The 23,162-nt window shown below is 64.3% G+C and overlaps 1 protein-coding gene across 2 annotated transcripts in view; it reads right to left on the bottom strand.

Annotated features, from left to right (window-relative positions):
- WNT7B (Wnt family member 7B) overlaps positions 1-18,770 on the bottom strand; it is a 50,540-nt gene extending 31,770 nt beyond the window's left edge. The window contains exon 1 of one of the 2 annotated variants that reach the window (XM_047785987.1): positions 18,642-18,770. In XM_047785987.1, coding sequence (XP_047641943.1) covers positions 18,642-18,737 — 96 coding nt within the window. In that variant the 5' untranslated portion in view covers positions 18,738-18,770. The remainder of the gene's footprint in view (positions 1-18,641) is intronic. The other variant, XM_047785988.1, reaches the window with a different exon arrangement.
- Between the last annotated feature and the right edge of the window lie 4,392 nt (positions 18,771-23,162).

The raw sequence follows: 23,162 nt of genomic DNA, 5'->3' as shown, positions 1-23,162 counted from the left end.
CCTGCTCTTAGCCTGAGCCCAGTCCAGCACTTGGGGCCAGTGGGCAGCACTGCCCACCTGCTAGCTGTCCTCTCCCCAGAGGAGCTGAGCCCACCAGTGGGGCCAGGCCCCATTGGGCAGCCTAAGTCCTCCCAGTGCTGCCTGAGCCCGGAGGGGACAGAGCTCTGGGCCGCGGCCACTCCAGCTAAGACCCCCCGTCTGGGCCAAGCCCCACTCCAGCCAAGGCCCACCCTGGGACTCCCTCAGGGCAGCACTGGGGCCACCTTAGAGTCAGGGAGCCAACCTGAGAGGTCAGCAGGGGGGGCCAGGATCTCAACCACACCAAAGCCTGGAGCCATCCCGCCCGTCTCTGCAAGGGACACCCCTGCTTCATTCAGGAGCTAACCTCCTCCAAAGCCAGTCCAGCAGCTGGGGGTCTAACTTAAAGCCCACGTGCTGCTGGGCTCAAGGCGGTGAGAGCACCTACTGTGTGCTGGATTCTGGGCTTGGGAGGCTCTCGGTGAGGAGGCAGATGTTATAAGAATAGGAATAATAATTATTGTTGTTGTTATTCCTCAGAACAAGAGCTGAAAGTTCCAGAAGGTCCGGATACCTGCCAAGTAGCTTAGGGAGGGAGGGAGCAGAGCTCAGGACCCGTAGCTCCTGGCCCCAGACCCCTCAGAGTCTCATCACCCCTGTCCCCACCCCTCAAAACAGCTGGAGGGGTCACGGGTCCATGTGGAGACTCATTCTCCCCCATCGGTCCCTGGGGGCAGGGCCGCACTGGGGGGCCTCCCAGGGGGCTGCTGAAGGAAGCCCCCGACCTGTGCCAGGCCTGGAGCATGACCGGAGTCCCTGGGCCCTCCCGGTGCTGCTCCAGAACAGCGAGCCCGTCTCTTTCCCCACCGTGCACTCCGCCCGGCATGGCCCAGGCCTGGCTGACCCTCAGCGGTCACCGTGGAATGGCCAAATGAATGACGGATGTCACGCATCTGCCAGGGCCTTCCAGGGCCGGTGACCCCGCTCCTGAGGAGAGCAGGACAGCGCTGCTGGGACATCGTCAGTGGGGCTGGGGACACAGGCACTGCCCATTTTCTCGGAGACTGTTACACGTATAAAGCAGCTTTTTTTTTTTTTTTTTTTTTCACATGGCCACACCCGCCGCATATGGAGGTTCCCAGGCTAGGGCTTGAATCAGAGCTGCAGCCGCCCGCCTGCACCACAGCCACAGCAGCACCAGATCCTTAACCCACTGAGCGAGGCCAGGGATGGAACCCAGGTCCTCATGGATACTAGTCAGGTTCTTAACCCACTGGGTCGCAACCGGAACTCCTAAAAAAGCAGCTCTTACCCCCCCTCACGCATTATTGAGAAAATAGCCTCCACACATGGGCCGGGCATGTCAAGTCCCAGAGGTGGGTAGGACTGGCACGAAGGGGTTGAACCCACCCTGAAGTGCCCTCCATTGGGCATGGACGCAGGGGCATCACCAGTGACAGGACAAGCTGTATCTTTCCGCTTAAAAAGCCAGACAGAAGTGGAGCCATTGCCAGCCCCGGTCCACGGGACAGAACAGCCTCGCAGACGCGGAGGAAGCCTCGAGCCACCTGCTCTGTCCACGGAGCCTTAAAACTAGGGCCACGGCTGCAGCCACAGGAGTGAGGCACCCCCCACCTCAGCATCTGGTTTATCCTACAAATTCCCCAGCCGCCGACCCCACCAACCACAGCTTGCGATGGAGATGGCCCAGCCGAGGGCAAACGGCCCCCCCACCCGGCCTGGTCCCAAGGGTTCTCCTGCTCTGTGCCCACTCACTGGACTGTGCGCCAGCGCTAATGCAGCCTCCCCACCCCAGACTCTGGGTTGGAGCAGCCCCTGCCCTATCCAACCACAGAACCCCGGGAACGCTCGCGAGGCTAGGACTGGGGCAGCACGCCGTGGGGGAGACTAGGATCCAAGTACTCTCAGGACTGAGCCTGCTGGGCACCACACCCCAGACTCCTCCCAGAGACACAGGAGCTGGGAGGGAGGGGGTCGCTGGGGGGCACCTGACCCCTGCTGTCTGGGGAGGAAGCTTGTGCCCCGCCTTGGGAAGGTGAGCAGTGATGAGAAAGGACTTCCCCGCAGAGAGCCCACTGGTCCCCTCTGGGGCCACCCTCCCGTCCCCCAACCTTGCCTTTGCCCCCGCCCCCAGCACCAGCAGGGCGTGGCCTCAGCGTGAGCCAGTCCTCCCGCCCCGCCCCAGGCTGTTCCTCATTGGCCCGAGCTGGGTGTCAGTCATAAGGCTGGCCTCAGGCACGCCCCTTATCCCTTGGTCTCACTCTGGGCTCCCTGTCTGCGCCTTCGCCCGCCAGGGCCTCTTCCCAGCTCAGAAAACCTCCTTCGAGAGGCTCCCCCGAGGGAGCCAGGGCTCTGTGCTTGACGCCCTTGGACTTTTCCTGATGCCATTTAGGGGCAGCGTCTGTGCACCACGGCCAGCTGGGGGATCCCCAGCCCCCGCATCGCCCATCCCCTAGCCGGGCCCTGAGCTGGCCTTGGCTGTGAGCCCCCAGCCCCCACCCCAGCCCCAGCTTCTTGGGAGGCGGGGACAGGCTGGCTGAGCTAGGCCGGATCCCCAGCCTCCCTCCAGGCCCCCATCCCTGGCCTGGCCCTGGCGGCCCAGCTGCCCGGAGCACCTCCAGCCCACGCTCCTGGCCTGGGGCATTCTGTAATCCTTCCTTCTCGTGCATCCTCTGGCAAAATATTTGAAGAATGTTCTAATTATCTGCGATCAGCCAGGGAGGCGAGCCTGGGTTCACTTGTCCAGGAAGTAACTGGGCAAACACCTGGGAGGGTGGCCCCTGGACCTCATGCCCACCCAAGGCTGCCTCAGGGGGGCAGGGGCTGGCCCAGGGCTTTCCAGCCTCAGATGGACCAGAAGAGGCTCTTCTGTGGCTCTGGAACCAGTAGGGTCCTGGGGGGCAGAGGGGGTGCCAGGGGCTAATGGTGGCCTCAGTGCCCCTGCCTGTCAACTGGGGAGAAGAACTCTTCTGCGGACCCCCTGGGCCACCTTGGCTGTGCCAGAGCTTGGTGCCAGCAGCGTCCCCACAGCCTTCCTCCTTCAGATGGGTCAGGACAGAAGGGAGCAGAAGCGGGAGGACCTGGAGCAGCGGGTGCGACGGCCTGGTGGCACACAGGCCACTTGTGCCTGCCCTGATCTTCCTTGAATCTGCTCATCTCCTTCCCCCAGGGCTTCTGGGCCAGCCGGGGGGAGCACGGAGTGTGAAGTCATGGCCAGACCTCAGGAAGGCTGTTCCGAGACTCAGTTTCCTCATCTGGAAGTGGGGCACAATCAGCCCTCTGTGGGAAAAGGGCTTCTCCCTCTATGGGGTCAGAAAGTACCTGAAGGCCTTGGGGCAGTGGGGCGGGCATGTGCAGAGGGCAGACCTGCCCCTCACCCGCCCAATCACAGGGCCTGCCCCTGCAGGCGACAACGAGCCAAAAAGCAGGGTCCCCCACCCTGTTCCACTTCAACCCCATGTGGGCTTTTCAGGGTGGGCCTTGCCAGCCCCCTTTACAGATGAGGCTTAGAGAGGACGCCCGAAGGGAGCTCCATGGTGGGGGACAGGGAGGAGCATCTCCAAGTGGCCTGGAGAGAGGCCTAGAGGCAGGACGGGGCCCCGCTGGGAAATGAGGCTGTCCCCTGGGCCCTCGTGGCCCACCCTGGCCTGTTTCCCCTCCGCGGGGTGAGGGGCTGAGGGGACATCTAGGTGCCTGCAGCTGCACTTTGAGCAGGTTCTCTGGCTTTGGGGCCCTGGGTTCGAGCTCTGCCCTGCTGGCTCTCACTGGCCTCTGGGAGCCTCGCTTGCCCGTCTGTGTGATGCGCGGAACGGCCCCTGCTCGTGGGCCGGCTCCCTGCACCACCGTCCGCCTGCTGCAATCTTTCCAGACCACTGCCCCGCTCAGCTTACTGCCCGCAGTGTTCCCGGGCAAGGGAGCAGAGCGTCCGCCTGCTCCCTCGCGCCCCCGGCGGGCGGCTGCCCGCCCGCCCTCCCCACATAGCTGGCATTCCTGGCCTGGCATCCTGGGACCCCACCCTGGAGAGAAACCTGGGCATCCTGGGAGAAAGCAGGTGGCAGGCAGGGGGTCTGGGCAGGGTGTGGCCGCCAGAGGTGGGCGGGCCCAGCCCCAGGGTTCTCCCGGACCCCTCCCTGGCACAGGGAGTTCACGGCTGAGGGAGCACAGGGGGCTGGAGGACCGGCACAGTCAGAATCTCATTCAGTCAGTGTGACCTTAAAACCGCAGGGCACTGACTTCTGACCTCAGAAACTTCCAGACTTCTGCCAGGCCATGAGGCCCATCATGACACTCCTGGGTTCTAGCCACAGTGGACCAGCAATTCGCCCTCCAGGGCCACCCTGCTCCCTCCAGCAGCCAGGCAAGATCCAAGGCCCAGATTGGTGTCTCCTCCTCCAAGAAGCCCACTCAGATCCTCCTCCGTTCTCCCCCCCGCCCCCCAGCACCGTCCCAGGTCCCGAGGAGGCCGCTGGAACTGACGCTCAGCAACACCTGTCTGGCTAAGCCATGACCACACTTCTGCATCCTCTGCTGTGCCCCAGCCCTCCCCTCGGCCTTACCCTTGACCTTTCTCCTTGCTTCCCATCGTACAGGGGGGACACCAACCCCTCAAGGAGACCCCTGCCCTGGCCTTGGCCTAGGCTTCAGCCCTGAGCTGTCAGATGCGGAGTCACCTTGCAGGCTTGAGCGACCAGGATGCCTGTGCGAAACCTCAGGACAGACGGATGGACGAACAGGCAGGCGGAACAGGTGGGAAGAAGCTGGCAGGCCCCGCTGGCCCATGGCCAGGCTGGGAGTCTGGGCTCCCAGCAGCTTGGCCAGAGCCTCGGCCTTCCCGACCACTCTGGACACAGTCTGAGCAGCAGGTCTGGGGACCAAGTCCCTGGGACAGTGGACAGTGAGCCACCACCTCTGTGCCGACTGCCGGGCCAGGCGGACTGAGCCTCGAGCAGGCATCCTGGAGGAAGGACCCCTCTTCTGGGAAGAGGGGGCGGGGACCTGCCTGGGCCACTGGGCCCCTCAGAGCAGAGTGTGAGCCTGAGTGGAGCCCGGCCCCAACCAGGCTCCCCCCAACCCCCTTGCCCCTGTCCCATGCCATGGCCCCGCTCTGCTCTCACCGAGGCCAGATGTCCCCCGTACACAGTGGCCTCACCACCCCACCCACCTCTCTTTTCAAGCAGCCCACTGTTCAGGGCTGCTCCCTGCAAGAATTCCTGGGCCACCAGGCCTTCCTCAACCCAATGCCTTGGCTTGAATGCCTTTCGGGATGGGGCGCTCCCTCTCCCCGGAAGCAGGTCCCCCTCCCCCTGCCTGGCTGTGATGATCAGAAGGATTGGTCGGTGTTCCCCGGGGGACCAGCCCCTTCAGAACACCTTCCCAGGCTCGGGGGTCCCCAGGCACCACCCTGGACTTCCACAGCCTGTCCCCTGGTTAAAGGAGAGGGGCCGTGCCTCATCCCCAGCCCCGCGGCCACCTGGCAGGGATTTGGTATCAGAGCCAAGAGCAGGACAAGGTTTAGCAGCCTTGCTCTGCCCCAGGCCCTGTCTCCTCAGCCTCCTGCCTCCACTGCCACCGCAGTCCGCCTGCCTGCCCCTCTCCGTCCCCTCTTCCCCTGGCGGGAGTCACCAGCACCGACGGAAGGCCAGGGGTCGGCTCTGGGCTCATGCTCAGACTTGGCGCAAACCCTGCTTGCCACGCCTCCCTGGGACAGACTGGGAAACACGCAGGTGGGGGCCCTGGGGTCAGCCAGAGCCTCCCCTCCGACGCCCGCTCCTCAGGGCGGCAGCGAGAGTTCAAGGAGGACCTCCCCCGGCAGTGGAGTCACCGGCCCTCACACCCCGCCAGGCCCCTGGAGCTGCAGGGAAGGAAATAAAGGAGCAGGGCCAGGGTCAGGGGTCCACTGGGACCGACAGCTCTGGGAGCGAAGCCCTGCCCAGCCACACAGCGCTTCCAGGCCAGTGTCCCTGCATGTTCTTACTGGGAACAGAGTGAAGGACCACAGGCCAGAGGTGCCGATTCCCTGGCCGGTGCACCATGACACCAGCCTGCATGGCCAGCCCTGGGCTCCCGGCCCTGCCACCCCTGCGCACACTCCTCGAGCCTCCCCGTGGGCTGGCCGCCTGGCATTCCAGCCTATTTCATGGACTGAGGCGCAGGAGCATCTCCCTGGGAAAGCAGGTGTGCTTCACCCTGGGCTCCATCCCGCAGGCAGTCATGCTCCTGACGGGGCCGTGCCCGGAGCTTGGACCCTGGGACCAGCGAAGCCAGCACTTCAACCTGCTGCAGAGCCCAACCTGGGCGGATGTGGCCCAGAGGACACAGGACAGGCCCAGGAAGATGGGGGGCAAGGGGATGGGTCTGGCTGCTCCTGGAGGGGGCGTGTCAGCAGCATCTGGCAGTGCCCAGCATTCGCAGCCAGTCACCTCGGAAAGACTGGAATCTGGGGGAGCCTGGAAGTCATCCAGCCCCCAGACCAACCCCTGTGCCCACCTGTGTGGAAACACCTGGGGTGTGAGGCCTCTGCCACCCCTGGGCAGCGAGCCCTGATCAAGTCAGTGGACCTCGCTGGGCCCCAGACACACGAGTGGCCATCTGACCAGCAGACATGCATTTACTGGGAATCAGCTGAGAGCTGAGTGCTGTGCTGGGCGCTAGGGGGGCAGCGGTCAATGCCACAACCACAGGCCCAGCCTCTTGGAGCTTGGGTGCTGACAGGGCTTGTCTCCCACACTCTGCCTCCCATCAGCCCTGCAGATCCGTGCCCTCCTGCCCCCAGCACCCCCTCCACTCCAGGCGGCAAGACCAGCCTCCTCCCCTCCCCCTCCCCTGCCATCTGCCCCACCCACTCTCAGGCGTTTCCTTAGTTCTGGACAAATCTGCCCATCCCCCGCCCCGCTTAAACCCTCCCCATCCCCCAGGGCCCCCACCCCCGCCACTGCCCCACCCCACTCTAATCTCCAGCACCCCCATCCCTCCACCAGGAACCCCTTTACCCTCCCCCCACCCCACATTCTTTAGGAGCCAAGTCAGAGGCCATCTTCTATGAGAGGTCTCCCCTGGTACCCCATCACTGCAGATGGATTGGGTTCCTGCTGTGGGTACCATGGCGCTTTGAGTCATGATGGGAAGAAGGGGCCTTCCCAATTACACCTGCACACACAGCCAGTCCGCTTCTCCTGGCACAGGGGCTGCTGCTGGTGTGAAAAGCCAGCTCAGACGGCTGGGGAGGGCTGGCGGGTGGGAGGCGGGCACCAGAGGGCCCCCGAACACCGAGGTCCATCACCCAGATGGGGAAACTGAGGTCCAGAAAAGGGGGGCATTGCCCACAAGGTTGCCTCAAGTCCATGGCACCTGGCACCATACTCACGCTGACCCAACAGAGGTCACAAGCCGGCCAGCGGGGACCACCGTCTCTCTCTGCTCAAGCTGCCCTCAGAGGAGGTCAGGACTCAAGGCAGGGAGGGACCAGGGACAGGAATCTGAGTGCCCCTTGGCTCCCCTGCACCCACTAGGAAAGCTGCCCCGCTGGCCCCAAATCTAAAGTGGAGAAAGCCCTCACTCAGAGCCTCCTGACTCCTGGTCAACGGACAGTTCTAACCCGCCGGAGTAATTGGGTCTCCCTCCATATGAGGTTACAGCAGCGAATTCGAGGCCAATGGAGTTTGCAAGAGGCAAGAAATCTGCATCAGCAGGACGCCCTGAGAAGCAACACAGACCTAAGATTCAGGCAGACCCAGGTTCGAATCTGGGTTCACTCCCCTTGAGAAGGACCTGGCGGGTTATCTGATGCTCTGACCTTCACGCCCCTCACTCGCCACTTCCTGCAGGTGGCGCCTCTTTTCCCGCAGCCCAGAAGGAGAGAGAGTGAGAGCAGACCCCGGACATGTGCTCACATCCCCTGTGGGCGAAAACTCTCCCAGAGAACCTGGACCCACGGACAAGGAATGCAAAGCCCCATGTCCCCAGCCAGGGGCCCCGGGGGCAGGTAATAACGTTCTGGAGGAATGACCACAAGAAAGGGTTTCTCATCTTTTTTTCCGACTTGGGGCAGCCAGGGCCTAAGTCTCAGCTCTGGAGCCCTCAGCAGCCGGCCCTCAGCAGCCTACGTGCTACAGCAGGGCAAGCCGAGCCACCACTCATCCCGCCCAAGGCTCCTGCCCTCTGGGGCCCCCTTCAAGGTGCCAGCTGTGCAGGGCCTTTCTAGCACAAGGGACGCCTCTGGTCTGGGGGCACGTGGAGAAGGGTCAGGAACAAGGATGGCCATGGGGGAAGGTTCTGGAAAGCGATGGAGGCCCACAGGTGTCACTGGGGTGAAACTGCCAAGGCCTGCTGACTTGGGCTCTTCCAGACCACAGTTCATGCCAGGGAACTGCTTGCTGGAGGGTGGGGTTCCCATCCCTAGGGGGTCCCACTCGGTCAGCTGGCAGGCTTTAGGGTCTGCAGCAACAGTGGCTACTTGGGGGCTGCAGAACTGTGGTGTCTCAGTCCTAGCCTCAGCTGGAGCCCTTCTGTCGTCCCCAGGGCCTCAGGCCAGCTGGTCCACCCCGAGGCTTGGGAGAGGCGCTGGTGGGCAGGGTTCCAAGCCCTGCTCTGTGCTCTGCTGCTGAGGCTGTGGGATGTCGTGCCCGGGGCCTCAGCATCCTCATGCGTGGAGCAGACCCAGCACACCACGCAGCGGCCTCGCACAGAGGACCGTGAGGGCCGGATGGCTTCCTTCCGGGCAAGGCCTCCCCCACCATGCCTGGCCCTCACTCCTGCATCTGCTTGTATGCCTCCAGGGCCGGAGAGCTCACTACCTCCCTGCCAACAGCAGGGCTGACCCAGGCCCCAGGCTCCCCACTCAGAGCGTGAGGTTGCCCTGGGCAGGCTGGAGGCAGGACTGGGAGGGGTCTAGGCCAGCAGAGCGGCTCTGCGATGGAGAAGGGAGATGGAGAAAGGGATGAGGGAGCACACCTGTGCCCACCCCCACCCGCCGGCTAGCCCGAGGGGAGGCCCCAGCCCCGAGCCCGAGAAGGAGGACAAATGGTGGTTTTGTCCTTGGCCAGCGGGCGGCCTACGCCGCACAATGACCCTTTCATCAGGCTGAGGGAGCCCTGGGCTGGGATTTCATCTGACAAGGGAGGGCGCCGGCCTCCTGTCCCCTTGCTGGGGGAGTGGGGCGGGGGGGGCCTATCTGAGCCGGACCCAGGGCCACGCAAAATGGAGGCCTCAGGGGAGCCAGCTGAAGCCCTCCATCTGTCCCAAGAGGTGAGGGGGCTGCCAGAGCCACACGGAGGGGCCCTGTTCTGAGGACCCCCCCCTCCCCACAATCCTGAGCTCACAGGAGGGCCTGTGACTCTGCAGTCAAAATCTCCATCCCCTGCCTGCCACCACCCTCAGGCTCTGCCCAGGGTAGTCAGAGGGCATCGCTGGTCCAGGTCCCAGCAGCAGTTCTGGGCTTCCCGCAGGCTGGGCCTCCCTGACCCTTGCTCTCCAAGGCTGGCATGAGACTCCAGGGGACATGGTGGGGAGGGACAGAGGCAGGGAGTGCAGTGTCCCCAGAGAAGCCGGATAAAACAATATGAAATCAGGGCCTCAACACCCACCTCGCTCTGTGGTGGTCTCCCCTCTCCAAGGGCGCCTCCAACTGCTGCCTGTACCACCCGGAGACCCCAAGACCCCAGGACTCCTCCCTGCAACATGGGCCATTACCCTGGGCTCTGAGGGACCTCAGGAAAGGGCCTGACGGACCCTGGCATTCTGTCTGGCCACCCGGTGCTGCGAGGCTCCCTGGAGAAGGACGCTAGGTGAGTATGTTTGAGGGCAAGTATTGTTCCTTGTTCTAGGCGTCTCATGCTCCTAGGTGGTCTGGGCAACTCCTATCCATCCTTCAAAACCCTGCCTAGGAAACAGGTTTCCTCCTCCTCCTCCTCCTCCTCCAGGAGCTGCGAGCGACCCCATCTTCTGAGCACTTAGTGGACACAAGCACCCAGGTAAGCACATCTCTACATTCATTGGTCGAAGTCTCGCATGCCCTCTAGAAGGTTCATGTTCCTAGGTGCCCATTGTACAGAGGACACGGCTGAGGTCACGGGCTGCCCCCAGGCGGTAACAGAGATGAGAACCCAGTAGCTGGGTCACTATCAGGCCCCTTGGCCTCACAAGGACCGAAAACGGGCCCTTCTCCCACGGGCCTCCATACAAACCCGCAGAGCCTTCAGCAGCCCCAGGAGGGAGCATATGGGGACCCGCCTGGCCCTCCCACCCCAAGCACAGGGGGTCCAAGGAGTCACGTCCAAGGGCGCCTCCCCCTTTAACTAGTGGTTGATGAGCCTCGCTCACAGGCCAGTGATGTCCCCAAGTTCTCTGTCATTAGAACAGCTCTACTTGTACCTCTTGAGCAGGGCCTGGGGGGGCCTGGGGGCTAAGGTTTTGTCCGTTTCCCCCGCCCTGGTGGCCTCTCCACTCCACGGAGCCACACGCGCTTTAGAAGCCCATGTGTGGGGGCCTGACCTGAGCCTGCAGTAGAAGATTTCATCCCCAAGAGACCAGAAGAGACTGCGGCCCAGAGAGGCCTACCGACCTGCTCGAGGCCACACAGCAGGGCTCTTCCCACACCTGGACAGACACAGTCTCTTAGGCTGGGAGCTGTTCCTCCCAGGCGCGACCTGTCCACGCCTGAACCGGTGGCCCCGTTCCACCCCCACTTGGGCTGTGGTGCCATATGGGAGGGGGCCTGATTCAGCACCCTCCCCTCCCCCCCAGGGTCATGCCCACAGCGCTTCTGGGCCTGCGGTTGGCACCACCAATAAAGCCACAGCGGCAGAGCCGGGAAGAGGCCCAGCCTTGGCAGGGCAGTGGTGAGCGCCCCTCACCCCCCACAGCCAGGTGGTCGGTGAGTAACTCTGCCCTGTCACCATGACTCACTCGGCTCCCCAGAGCGGGCGGTCACCATGAGAAACTCCTACCGGAAGATCTGGGGGGATCACTGCAGCCAGCCCCCACATCTGGGAGAGGGAGGCCGAGACGGGAAGGGACCTGCCCAGGTCAGCAAGCCAGCCTCGCCCGGGCACAGGGCCTCGGCCAGGCCCGGGCACCAGCTGACCCCGGCCGTCTGACACCTGCCCTCCCTCAGGCCCTCGCTGACAACGGGGGAGAGCAGCGCTGGCCAGAACTGCCTCCAGAGGCCGGCTGGGCCCAGCGCAGAGTCCAGCAGGGGCTCAGGGCGCTTCCAGGCCAGCACACCCGTCCGACCAGATCAGCGGCAGGGGCCCAGGCAGGCATGTGGGATTCCCTGTGACCGGACCGCAGCCCAGGATGAGGAGCTGGGAGAGCAGCCCAGGTGAAAGGGGTGGATCAATTGACTGCCAGTGTTTGTGATCCCAGCAATAGAGGCTTTCTGGAAAGTTCTCTGGAGCGGAAAGCAGCCTCCGCCCAGAACTCCCCCACCCCAGCCGGTCCCCCGGCATCTTCAGATCCCACAGGGCCAAACTCCTCGAATATTCATTCTGAGGTGGCTGAGGTGGGCTTACCATGGACCCCCAACTGTGATCAACACACTTGGCGCCGGCTGCATTTGGGCCTCAGTTCAGAGATGCCCACAGTGTCTTCTCACCGCACTCACATTCATCTACGTCCTGGGCTCCAGCTACCCATGGCATCTCACATGCCCTGCGCCCACCAGAGGCAGGGAAACCCAGAGCTGCCTGTGCCTCCCTCCCTCGCTCTCGGAACATCTGCTTTCTTTTCTGCTCGGGGAAAGCCTGGCAACAGCACTTTCTCCCCCTGCCCCCCACCCAGGGGCTGAAGGCCAGGCTGGGCTGTTCCTGGGGCAGGGGGTGCTGAAGGCAGGGCAGGGGCAGAGCCCTTGCCGCCCGCCTCACCATCCACTCCAGACCCCAGCCCTGGCCTAGGAACGTTGTGGAAAGCCATCGCCTTGGGAGAATTTCTGCCAACAAAGCTGGCAGTGCACACTCGGGGAGTGAGCCTATGTGGGCACAGATGGTAGTCACCGGCAGGCCTGGAGTTGGGGTGCCAGCCCCAAGGGAAAGCTTAGGGCCTGTGGAGGTTATGCTGGCCACCACCTGCCCCAGAGGGGCTTCAGCTGCCGCCCTGGCAGCCCACTCAGAGGCCCACCTTCTCCTTTCAGGTTCTTACTCCAAACCACCCTGGGGAGGGGGGGGGGACTCCTGATTTCCCACCCGGGACACCTCCCCATTAGCGCCAAACCTCAGCCAGCTGGCTCCAAGAGTGATTTCTTGAGCAGAGAAGCTGCCAGTTCTCTAGCAAGGCTTCAGCTTGAGATGCTCAGGAGTGGGGGCGAGGGTGGGGGTGGGTCACCTCCTCCACCTCCGACCTCTGAGAACCCGAGGCTGGAGATGTCCAGACCTCCTGGATGGCTCCATTTCCCAGGAGGAACGCCAGGCGCAGGACTCTCTGGTCCGGCACTTTCCCAGCCCGAGTCCCCAACGATCAGGCGTTCCCCACCCGGCTCCGCGCCCTGCCCGGGGCGGCCAGCACCCCCCCCCCCCCAACCCCAGGCGATGCCTCCGCAGCAGCCGGGGCTGCCCGCCGGGCCTGGAGCGCTCTCTGCGCCCGGACCTTGTAATTATGTCCCACAGCCCGGGAAACCGCGGGCCTCGCAGCATCTGGCTGCGGTTGCGAACTTTTGTTTCAAGATGCGCGACTATTTATAGAAGGAAAACTGGTAGGATAGTAATTTCCTAGGAGCTGGAGAAGAAATTGGCTGCGTCTCTGTTAAAAGGGGGTGGGGGCGCGGCGATTTATTAGGACTGCGGCCGCGCTGGGGGGAGGGGGTGGCGCAGGGAGCGCGAAGGCGGCGGCTGCCCCCTCTGGCCGCGTTAGGCGACCCCGGACGTGGCCCGCGTGTAAAGGAGGGGGAGGGGGAGGGGAGGAGAGAAGGGGAGGGAGAACTGGCTCTGAGGTTTAATCAGTAGCATCCAGCTTAAATTCCCCCAAACGGCGGTTCCATAAATCAAACTTCTTTTTAAATCGGAGGCCAGAGCATATGCGTCCCATTAGGAATCCGGCGAAGCCACCGCTGCGCCGACGCGCCCCTCGGCTCCCTGGGCAGAGTCGGGCCCTGCCCGGAGCTTCCCGGAGCCCGCCGGGCCCTGCCGGGCCGGGCGCACCCGCGCTCCCACTCTCCTCGCGCTGCCTTGGAGCAGACACCTGGGCGCGCCTCCGCCGGCCGCAGGCGCGCAGTGCGCGCGCCACCAGCCTCCGCCCCCCCCCCACTGCCCCAGGGGAGCAATCGGCTGCGGCTGGGGTCAGGCCGCTCGGCGGGGCAGGAAGGCGCGCAAAGCGACAGCGATCTCGGAGGACGGCTTGGGTGCTGTCTGGTGGGACGCAGCGTGCACGTGTGTGTGCCAGTGTGTACGCGGGGCAGCAGTTGTGTGCGTGAGGCTCTCTCGAGTGTGGCACGGCCGGGCGGGCTGCGTGTATTTATATGGGGCGGGGGATCCGGTTGGTCCAGGCGCGGCTGGGATGCGCAGGGAATCTCCGCGCTGTCCGCGCGCCCTCCGGCCCTCGTGCTCGGTGCGCGCAGCCAGGTCTACCCGAGCCATCAGGCCTCTAGCCGGCCACCGCTTTTCTGACTTCAAAGCAGAACTCACTGCCTCAGCTCCCCCCACCCCGCCCCCGATTCCTCAACCTCGGCCGCTCAGGCCGGCAAGGAGACCCAAAGTTCCCCCGCTCCCTCGCGCGCCGGGCACCAGGCGCCCCGCCCAGGGACCTCGCTGCCCGGTTCCCTGCTCGCCCACTTCCAGGGCTGTAGGCCGGGGAGGAGGGCCCCCCGCCCGCCCACCGCGCGCGCGGCCCGCGGCACTCACAGGTAGCTGCCGCTGGACAGGATGAGAAAGATCTGCGGGCAATAGATGGAGAGGAGCGCGCTGCGCGGCGACAGCAGGAGCATGGTGGGCCCGCGCTCCTGGCGGGGCTGGGCAGGCCCCGCGAGCAGAGCGCGTGGGCCAGCTGAGGCTGGGGTCTCCGCGGCCCTCCCCCAGGTAGGGCAGCGGCACAGGGCGCTAGGGACCACAGGGCGCTAGGGACCGGGGCGCGCGGGCCCCGGCGCGGTGGTCGCCTGTGCCCCGCCGCCAGGGCCGCGCATCTCGCTGGGGCTGGGGTTGGGGCTGGAGTGCCAGGAGAGGGAGCGGGCAGTGGGCAGCGGGTCCGTCTCCGCCGCAGTCTGGCCCTCCGTCCGTCGATCGGTCGGAACCAGCTCTGTCGCTCGCTCTGGCTCACGTCTTCCAGTCTCCCGAGGCGCGCAGCTGCCATTGGACGGGCCACCCCTACATCCGCCTCCTCCGCGGGCGGGTTTTTTAAAGGGGAGGCTGACCGAAGCGTGCGGCGGGAGCCGCCTCCAGGGCTTGCCCAAACTGCCTTGGCTCCCACAACCCCCCCCACCCCCACCCCGCCACCAACATCAGCGAGGCAAACGGCTCCAGCCTGCTCCGGAGGGTGCACCTCGGGGGGCGGGGGGGGGGGGGCGGGGAGAGAGAGGCACCGCGGGATAACCGTGCGGGGGTGTGCGCTTCTCTTGGGGGTTGTGCTGGGCAGTGTGTGTTCCTGTGTGCATGCACGTGCCTTGCATATGCCTGTGTGTGCCTGCGGGAGCGTGGGCGCTCTGTGAGGGCGCAGGGTGTGCGCCCGAATGCCCCCTGTGCGCTGCGTCTGTGCCTTCGCGCCCCTAGGTTTGGTGAGACTGGCCGCTGCCGCAGCCAACCAGGCCCAGCGTGGTTGGGCTCACCTGTGCGCAAGCGCACTGGCCTCTGCAGGGTCCTGCCTCAAGTCTCTTTAGAGACGCGAACCGTGGGAACGCGCCCCCAACAAGTGCACAGCAGCCCCCAACTCTGGCCTGCCCTACCTCACTTCTTTCGTTCTCCTTTGAGGAGTTGGTTGGCATAGGTGTGGGGAGATCGCAAGAACACACTTTTCTTTCTTTCTTTTCTTTTTTCTTTTTTTTGGGGGGTGTCTTTTTAGCGCCGCAGCCACAGCATATGGAGGTTCCCAGGCTAGGGGCCGAATCGGAGCTGTAGCTGCCAGTCTACACCACAGCCACAGCAACGCGGGATCAAAGCTGTGTCTGCGACCTACACCACAGCTTATGGTAACGCTGGATCCTTAACCCACTGAGCGAGGCCAGGGATTGAACCCACGTCCTCATGGATGGTAGTCAGATTCATTTCCATTGAGCCACAACAGGAACTCCCGAAGAACACACCTTTCTGAACATCCTCCTTCCAGGGATTTTTTTTTTTTTTTTTTTAAGCCCAAGTCACATTTTTGAGTCCCACCTCCTATTGTCTGCCCAGCCTGGCTACATAAGAATATGAATGTCCCTCTAGACAGCAGTGCAGACCCCTTAAGCAGGAGAGAGAAGATGACCACGAACAAGTCTGTGCAGTGGTCTCCAAGGAAGTGGATTCCCTGGCTTCTCGGCCTGGCCTGGAGATTCTTCCAGAGCTTCCTGGGGGAGGTGGCCGCCTCCCCCACCTTCATCCCCCTGGGGCGGGGCCTCTCAGGTCCCTGAGGGCCCTTCTACCTCTCCTGACCCCAAGAGTGGGAGGCAGGTGTGGAGCAAGGCTGGTCCTGGAACTTCATGACCTCCGTTCTGGGGGGGCCAGACTTCAGATGCCTCCTGCTGGCCCTGACTCAGAGTCCTCCAGGGCCACCGCTTGGAGGCGGCTCAGCTCCAAAGTGAGGAGCAGAAACTCCTCAAAGCCATGTGTTTCCAAATCGCCCTGAAACCAAGGCGCATCTGCTTTCGAAGCCCTGATCTGCCAAAGAGTCTCAGGGGCTGAGGGCTCCATGCCTGCCGGCCCAGGGGCTCCCCTGGGGGCTGCACATCTGCACCAGCACCCAGGCTGGGGGCATGGGGCTGTGGGGAGGGGAGCAGCCCCTGAACACCCATAAGCATGGGCGACTGGGCTGGGGTGGGGGGTAGAGCTATAATCACGGAAAAGTCCCCCAACACCTACAATCTCAGATACTTTCTTAAAACTTTTGTGACCCTAAAATCCCAACCCCTGGAATCCAGGTGGCCCAGAATCCGCTCTCTGGAGGAGTCCCTGGGTTCCTGCCATGGCAGGGACCTCACTAACAATATGAAAGGGTTGATTTCATGGGGACACCGTCCACCCCACCCGCGGAGCACAGGCCCCCAGGACTAAATTCAGCATCCAGTGAAAGAGGTGCTACTGTTACTTCGTGTTCCCAGCGAACAAAGGTGGGCTGGGAGAATAGAGAGCTCACCTGAGGCCACCCAGCAAGGAGTGACAGGGAGGATGGGTCCCCAAACCTTGTCCTTGAGGCACTAGGCTTCCGGGTCATTTAACCCCTTAGGTCACATCCAGGCCGAGCACACTCCCACCCTGTGTAGCCAAGATGGGCTGCAAAGAAAGCAGGCCCACTTCCCCCTCCCCCATGCAGGCACCTCAGTGTGATGGTGGCAGGGGCTGAGCCCCCTCCCTGCCCTGCCCTCCCCTCTGCAGACCCCAGGGTGGCTCTCTGGCTTTCCCGGCTGTGGTTTCACAGGGATACCTAGGAGTGAGAGGGTGTGTGTTTTAGGGGCCGCCAAGGGGAGGCCTTTCCTTCCCCAGGGCTCCTTGGCAGGGACAGAGGAAAGAACCAGGGCCACCACCTGGCGGGTCTCACGCGGTCCCAGGGAGGCTGGCACAGGCGCCTGGGCACACAGGCTGGGTCTTGCCTCATTAGATTCTCTCTACATAGACACTAGCCACCACCCTCCCCAGGGCGGTCAGAGCTGCAGTCCCACATACAGGCGGGAACCGGGCTCAAGGAGGAGCGGGGAGGGGGCGCCTGCCCGTGGTCTCGGCAACCTGGAGCCCTGGGAGTCCAGCCTAGGCATCACCTTCGGCTTCTCCTACTGGCGGAGACCGGGGAGATGGGGCTGGATCCATAGAGCTCTCCCCACGGCTGGAAGCGCACGCGGGTGCTCCCCGATGACTCCTGCTGAGGAGCTGGTGTTCGGAAGAGCAGCCGGTGGTGGAAGTCCCAGCTCTGCCACTTACTCTTGTGGACAGTCACTTGGCCTCCCCTGCCCCATCCCTTCCCAGTCCTTAAAACGAGAAAATTGAAAGCACTTACCTCCAGGGTTGCCTGGAGGCAACAAGGCCTCAGTTCGAGAACCAGGTGGCGGAGAGTAAGCCTCCTTGGGGGCTGCCCATTACTTTAGGGGGCACAGGGGGCGAAATCGTAACCTCAGGGGCTGCTGAAGAGTCTGGAAACCCATGCCTCCCTCCCCAATCCCCCCCAGCGCCCCACCTCCCCAGCAGACTCAGCACAGGGCACCCTCACCTCCCATAAACAAACACCCAGGGACACAGCCTACACACAGACCCACAACAAACAGAGCCACCAGCCGCCGCAGACACGCCCGCCCAGGCCTGCAGAGCTGAGGCTAGGACAGGGAGCTTCCAGCCCTGCCTTTGCCTGGCCTCGGTCTCTGCGGGCCTGGGCCTCAGTTTCTCCTTCTGTAAAATGGTGGAGAGGGCCATGGAGGGAGGGGCGGTGGATGAAATTATTCTCCGGTCGGCTTCTGCCTCTCCGCCCGGGAGGCGAGGCCGTGACTCCGGCCCTCCCTCGGGGCTGTTCCCCAGCTCTGCCCGCCGCCGGGACCCGGCCTGCCTTCCCGTGGTTGGCAGCGCACAGTAGGCGCGCAGGGCGCGTGGTCGGGGCGCGGAGCCGTGGGCGCCCAGGGCGAGGGGCCCCGCACCCCCTCATGGTCACATCGCCCCCCACCCCCACTTCGAGCGAGGCCGAGACAGATTCTGTCTAAAGGAGATCGCAGCTCAACAGGTAAGGACTCGGCTGGGTTCAGGAATGTGGAAATACGACTCGGAGCAGCTACTGCAGCGAGCAGCGAGCGCGGCCCGCCGGGCGCCCGCCCGCCCGCCCTCCGGGCCGCGCGAGGGGGAGCGCGGCGAGAGGGGGCCGGGCAGAGGGCCCCCGGCGGGCGGGGGCGCCGGGCCGGGACCGAGCCCGAGGCGGCCCGGCCGCCCGCGCGGCCCATCCCGAGCCAGCCGGACGAGTTGTCAAGGTAATTTCAACACGTCCGGGTGATGGATAGAGACGAAGGGCCGTGGCGAGTGCCCAGGCCTGCGCGCTCGCTGCCGGGGTGCGCGTCCCCCGCCCGCCCGCCCGCCCGCCCGGGGCCCTCGGCCGCCCGAAGCCCCCCGCCCCCCGCCCCGGCGCGCCCTCCAGGCGGCGAGCGCTCGGCCTGGGCTCGGCGCCCGGCGCAGCCCGGGGGAGGGAAGGCGCGTCCCACCCCCGGGGCCTGGAGCCCAAACAGGTGAAAGTACGCGCCGGGCACGCTCGCCGCTACCCGCGAGCCGGGCCGCCCGCGCGTCCTGCTCTCCCTCCTCCAGCCCTGGGCCGGGCGCCCCTCGGGAGTGCCCAGGGCTCGAAGGGCTTGGCTGCATCTCTGCCGGGCCGGGACGAGGGTCCAACACTCAGGCCAGCCTCGGATCCCCGAGAGCCGCTATGCCCCACTCCTGTCCCCATGGCCCCCTGGGGGACCCTACGGAGGCGGCTCCTGCAGGCTGCTCAGATCCCGGGCAGCGGCCCCTGCCCACTGGGCTACTCACCCAAGCTTCACGTAGAGAACGCCAAAGCAGAGAAACACGTAGAAAATCCACTTGCGAAAGTTTCTGTGCATGATCCAGGGAGGGGGGCTGCGCCATAGACAGCGGCGGCCGGAGGGGACGCGCGGGCCGGGCGAGGATCGGGCGGGAGCGGGGGGCGGGGGGGGGCGGCTTCGGTGGACAGCTCTCAGCCGGCGCTGCGGCTCCGGCGGCCGGCGACGCGCGGGCACTCGGCGCGCGCTGCCACCATGGTGAGCCCGGGCCGCCGCCGCGTGCGCCTCGGGGAGTGACCTGGGCCGGGGGCCGTCACCTCGGAGCCGGGCGGAGTGACCACAGGGCCCCACGGGCGCCGGCTGGGGCCGAGGCGCGAGCGCAGCGGGCGGGCGGGCTCTGCCGCCACTGGGGGCAGCCGCCTGGGGCCGTGCGCGCCTCGCTGAGCGCTGCGGCGGCCAATGTGTCCGCACTTGTCGGCCTCCCCAGGTGACTCGCGCCCCGGCAAGCGAGCTGCGAGCGAGCCCCAGGTAGGAGGATCCGCCTCCCGCCCGCCCTCCTCGCTCGCCGTGCGCTCTCTCTCCCTTGCTCCCGGGCTCTCCCTCCCTTTTCTCCTCCCTTCCCGTGACACACAAACGCATCTATCCCCCGGAACCCCCTCCCCAGGCCGGCTCCCTTCCGATTGCCCTCCCGGGACTCAGGGCGGGGGGGGGGGGTTGGGTGCTTAGAGGCGGGGGGCGGGGGGAGGGTGCGGCCGGGAAAAGACACCTGCGGAGGGCCCCGCCGCTCCTGTGCACCCGTGGGGGTGGGGACCGGGGGGAAGGGCCGACTCAGGTTGTGGTAGCCATTTGGCTTCAGTGTTTAGTGGAGGGGGGGGAGAGACCACCCACCCCCATCGCGTTCTGGGCGCGCTTCTCCTTCCCCCAGCAATTCTTTACATGGGGTCCCCCAGGGCCACACCCTTAGCCAGCCCCACAGACTTGGATCAGAGCCCTCCTCCAGCGCCCAGAGTCCCCCCACACCTGTCGATCCTGCTGTTAGTGGCGCTTAATCAGAGTAGGAACAAGGAAGGAACAGAGAGATAGGCCTGGCCAGATGCAGGAGGATGGCTCAGATGACCTGCTATGGCAGCCACTTGGCTGAGCACCATGACGGAGGAGGATGTAGAGGGGTTCCCTGGCTCTGTGAGAGGCTCCTACCCCAAGGATCCCTGCTGGCTTTCCCGGCCACCCTTGTTCCCCTCTGTCTGCTGTGTCTCCTCTGCAGCGCTGGGCTCAGTATTCATGTTCAGCGCCCAGAGCTTGGGACCGGAACCACCACCCAGCCTCGCACACTGGAGGGGTCTGATTTGGCTCCGTGCCCCGGGAGTGGGTACCGAGCAGCAGACCCTGCCGCTGGGCAGAACCCCTGTCTGTTCTGAGAGGGCAGAATGGTGAGCCTCTGCCTCATCGCCATCCTGGCCAGGCTCCTGCCCTGCTCCGCGGGTTTACAGACCTGGACGCCTTCCAAGGTGCCACTCCTGGGCAAGTGAATGGAACTGGGAAGCGCTTGGTCACCGAGGACCAGCCAAGACTCGAGACTTGCTGGGGTGAGAGTATGAGCACCAGAGGTGGGGGCGGGGGGTAGAAGGAGTGCTTCCAGCCACCCTTGGCCCCACCTAGCCCAGGCCCAGCCCAGCCGGGACTTTAACTCAGAGCCCACCTTCCGCCCCCCCACAGTCCCTCTCGACCCCCTGCTCCTGATCCCCTCTTAATCCTTCCAAATCCCCTGAACCTTTGCCACGACCCTGGCGCGGGCCATTCCTCGGCCCCTGGATCAGAGGCGGGGCCGGTGCAGCTGTGCGGAGCGGGGCGGATAAGGAGCGTTTACAGATGAAAGGGAGTGGGAGACAATCGCAGGCAGGGAGGTTGAGGCACAGAAAGAAGTGAAATGACAATAGAGGCTTCATCCTCGAGGGTCCCCTGTGTCCCAGCACCCCAGATGTCACCCCGTTCCACAGAACAGGAAGCTGAGTCCTGGAAACGGGAGGGTCGGGGGCCGAGCCCTCGCAGCGGGTGGCTGGAGCGGGACGGACTGGGAGGTGGGAGTCGCGGGAGGAGCTGGGGCGCGCGAGACGATGCTGCCACCCGGCGGTGACACGGCGGATGCTCCGACGCGAGGCGGCGGGCGCGCCAAGACCGGGGTGGGAGAGGGCTGTTGCGGGCCGCTTGGGCCACGCCAGGTCCCGGGACTGCGAGGCGGGCAGTGTGCCCCGTCCTGGCACAGATTCTGGGAGCCGCCTCGCCTAGTACCGCCACCAGCCTCGGTCTCCGCCTCCGATAATGGGGCGAATCCTCGGGACTGTGGAGTGTGGCGGGACTTAAATAATAGCCCCTACAGTGGCTGCCTCCTCCCCGCCCGGGGCCTCGGTGACGCCCCCTGGACCTCATGCCTCATGGACACCCCACCCCCCCTACCCCTAATCCGATCCCGGAGCCGAGGTCGAGTAGGCTCCTGGACCAGCGGGGTGTGGTGGGGCCAGGAGAGGAGAGGGCTGCGGCCAGCCGGCGGGGCGCCAAGCTTAGTTCACTCACTCTGCCTGCTGCTCGGTGCCTCAGTTTCCCAGGGAGGACGCGATGCACGTCCTTGGGTCTCCGGACACGGCGTGTGGAGGGACACAACGGCGCAGCGTCCTGCTGCCCCCTGCCGGCCGCCTGGGGAGGCGGCTCCGGGGAGAAAGGGCCCCGGAGCAGGTACAGAGGGGCGAAGTTTGAGGACTGGCTGCCTGACCTGCAGCAGCCTGCTCCCCGACCTCTGGCTTCTTGGCATCTCCAAGGGGGTTGTGGGTGGCTTTAAGGTTGGGGAAGATCTGGAGTAGAAGAGCTCTAAGAATCCTCTGTGTGTGTGTGTGTGTGTGTGTGTGTGTGTGTGTGTCTATGTGTGTGTACACAGCAGGCCAGAGGTTCCTCCCCAGCCTGGGTCCCAGAGCTGATTCCAGGGCTCTGAGATCTGCTGACAGTCACCCCACCCCCACACCATCCCTCCTCCGGAAAGGACTGCAGGTCCAGTCGTCCTGATAGGGCCAGGGTCGACCCCAAGAGTCCCCCATCTGTTTGGGGTGGGGGAACGACTGGATAGGAAGAAGCAGAGGGGGTGCTTCTGCTGGGAATGGGGTTCTGGTATTCAATAAATATGACCTGCCAATACCCAGGGGCAGAAGTCTGGGTCCCCTAGGGACCCCAGATGGGTCTTGGGCCACCTTGGGGCTCCGTGGGGCTCAACGACCCCAGCCACTTCTTCCCTGCATGACCTCAGAACTTGAAAGCTCTGCTACCTGGGTTTCCTCATTGCTACGTGGGGGAAACAACAACACCTACACCCCGTGGCTTCTGATACTTGAATGCATTAACCCACATGAAGGTGTTTGGATGGTGCCTGGTGCGTGGTGGCACTCGGTCAGTGCAGGCTCAGCCTGACGCCTTCTGGCCCCTTCCTGGCTCTCCACCTCATCACACACATGGGAACCCTTGTTCTTTTCTCCCTTGTCTTTCCTTCTGTTACTTGAACCCATCAAGCCAGTTCTGCCCCAGGGCCTTTGCACATGCTGCCCTTTCTGACACAGTGCTCTCCCCTGGTCCTGTGTGGCCTCGGCATAAGTGTCTCACATCAGAGGGACTCAGATTCCTCCCCCCAAACAAACTCACGGCTGTTCTCTATGATAACACTGCTGTTCCCTTTGTGGCCCAGAGGCCAATGTCATCATTTTTTTCCTGTGTACCACCAGCCTACAAACTCCATGGGGAGAATTGCCACATCCACTTTGGTTCCTGCTCTATTCCCAGGATACGACAGAGCGTGGTGCAGGGTAAGGGCTCAGGAGGCACGCCTGGACTGGTTTTCCAGGCGGCAGTGGCATCTGTGTCTGCAGGGCTGCAAGCTGTGGAGAGCAAGGACCTTGGACCCTTGAGTTGAAGCTCAACCACCCTCTCCAGCATCAACCACACCCCATTCTTGCTGCCTTTCTCCTGGCCTTGCAGTGAAGTGTCTCCTGAACCCCAGCAATTCCTACTGCAGGTCCACTTGTGAAATAGTGCTACCAGATGAGGAAACTGAGATGGGGAAAGAAGCGCTGGGCCAAAGCCACACCGTTGGTGGAGCCCAGGCCCAGAGCTTAGCATGTCTCAGCATCTGGGGGGGGGGAGGGTCCGTGCCTTGTGGAGTGGAGCACAAAGGGTCAACACTCTACATCCCCTGCTGGGAGCCCCAGTTCACTGGCGGGGGGGACACCAGCAGCCATGAGGAAGGTGCTGATGGCACTTGGAAAACCCCAGGGCAAGTGAGGTGCCTGAGGGGGACCTGGAAAGAAGGGAAGTTTGGGTGGACCCCAAGGTGTCCTGCCCTGATCCCAGAGACAGGCTACGATGCGACACCATGTCCATGCTTTGGTTCCCTTGTGTGGCGAAAGATGTGATGCGTTTACTATTTCTCCAGCTTCTGGCCAAAGGGGCAGTCAGAGGGATATGAAGCATGGGAAGGATTTGTCCTCCCATTGGG

This window comes from Phacochoerus africanus, chromosome 7 (assembly GCF_016906955.1).
Source record: "Phacochoerus africanus isolate WHEZ1 chromosome 7, ROS_Pafr_v1, whole genome shotgun sequence".
Taxonomy (NCBI): Eukaryota; Metazoa; Chordata; class Mammalia; order Artiodactyla; family Suidae; genus Phacochoerus; species Phacochoerus africanus.
Note: the sequence above shows the minus strand (reverse complement) of the source record. Positions and strands in the feature narration are given on the sequence as shown.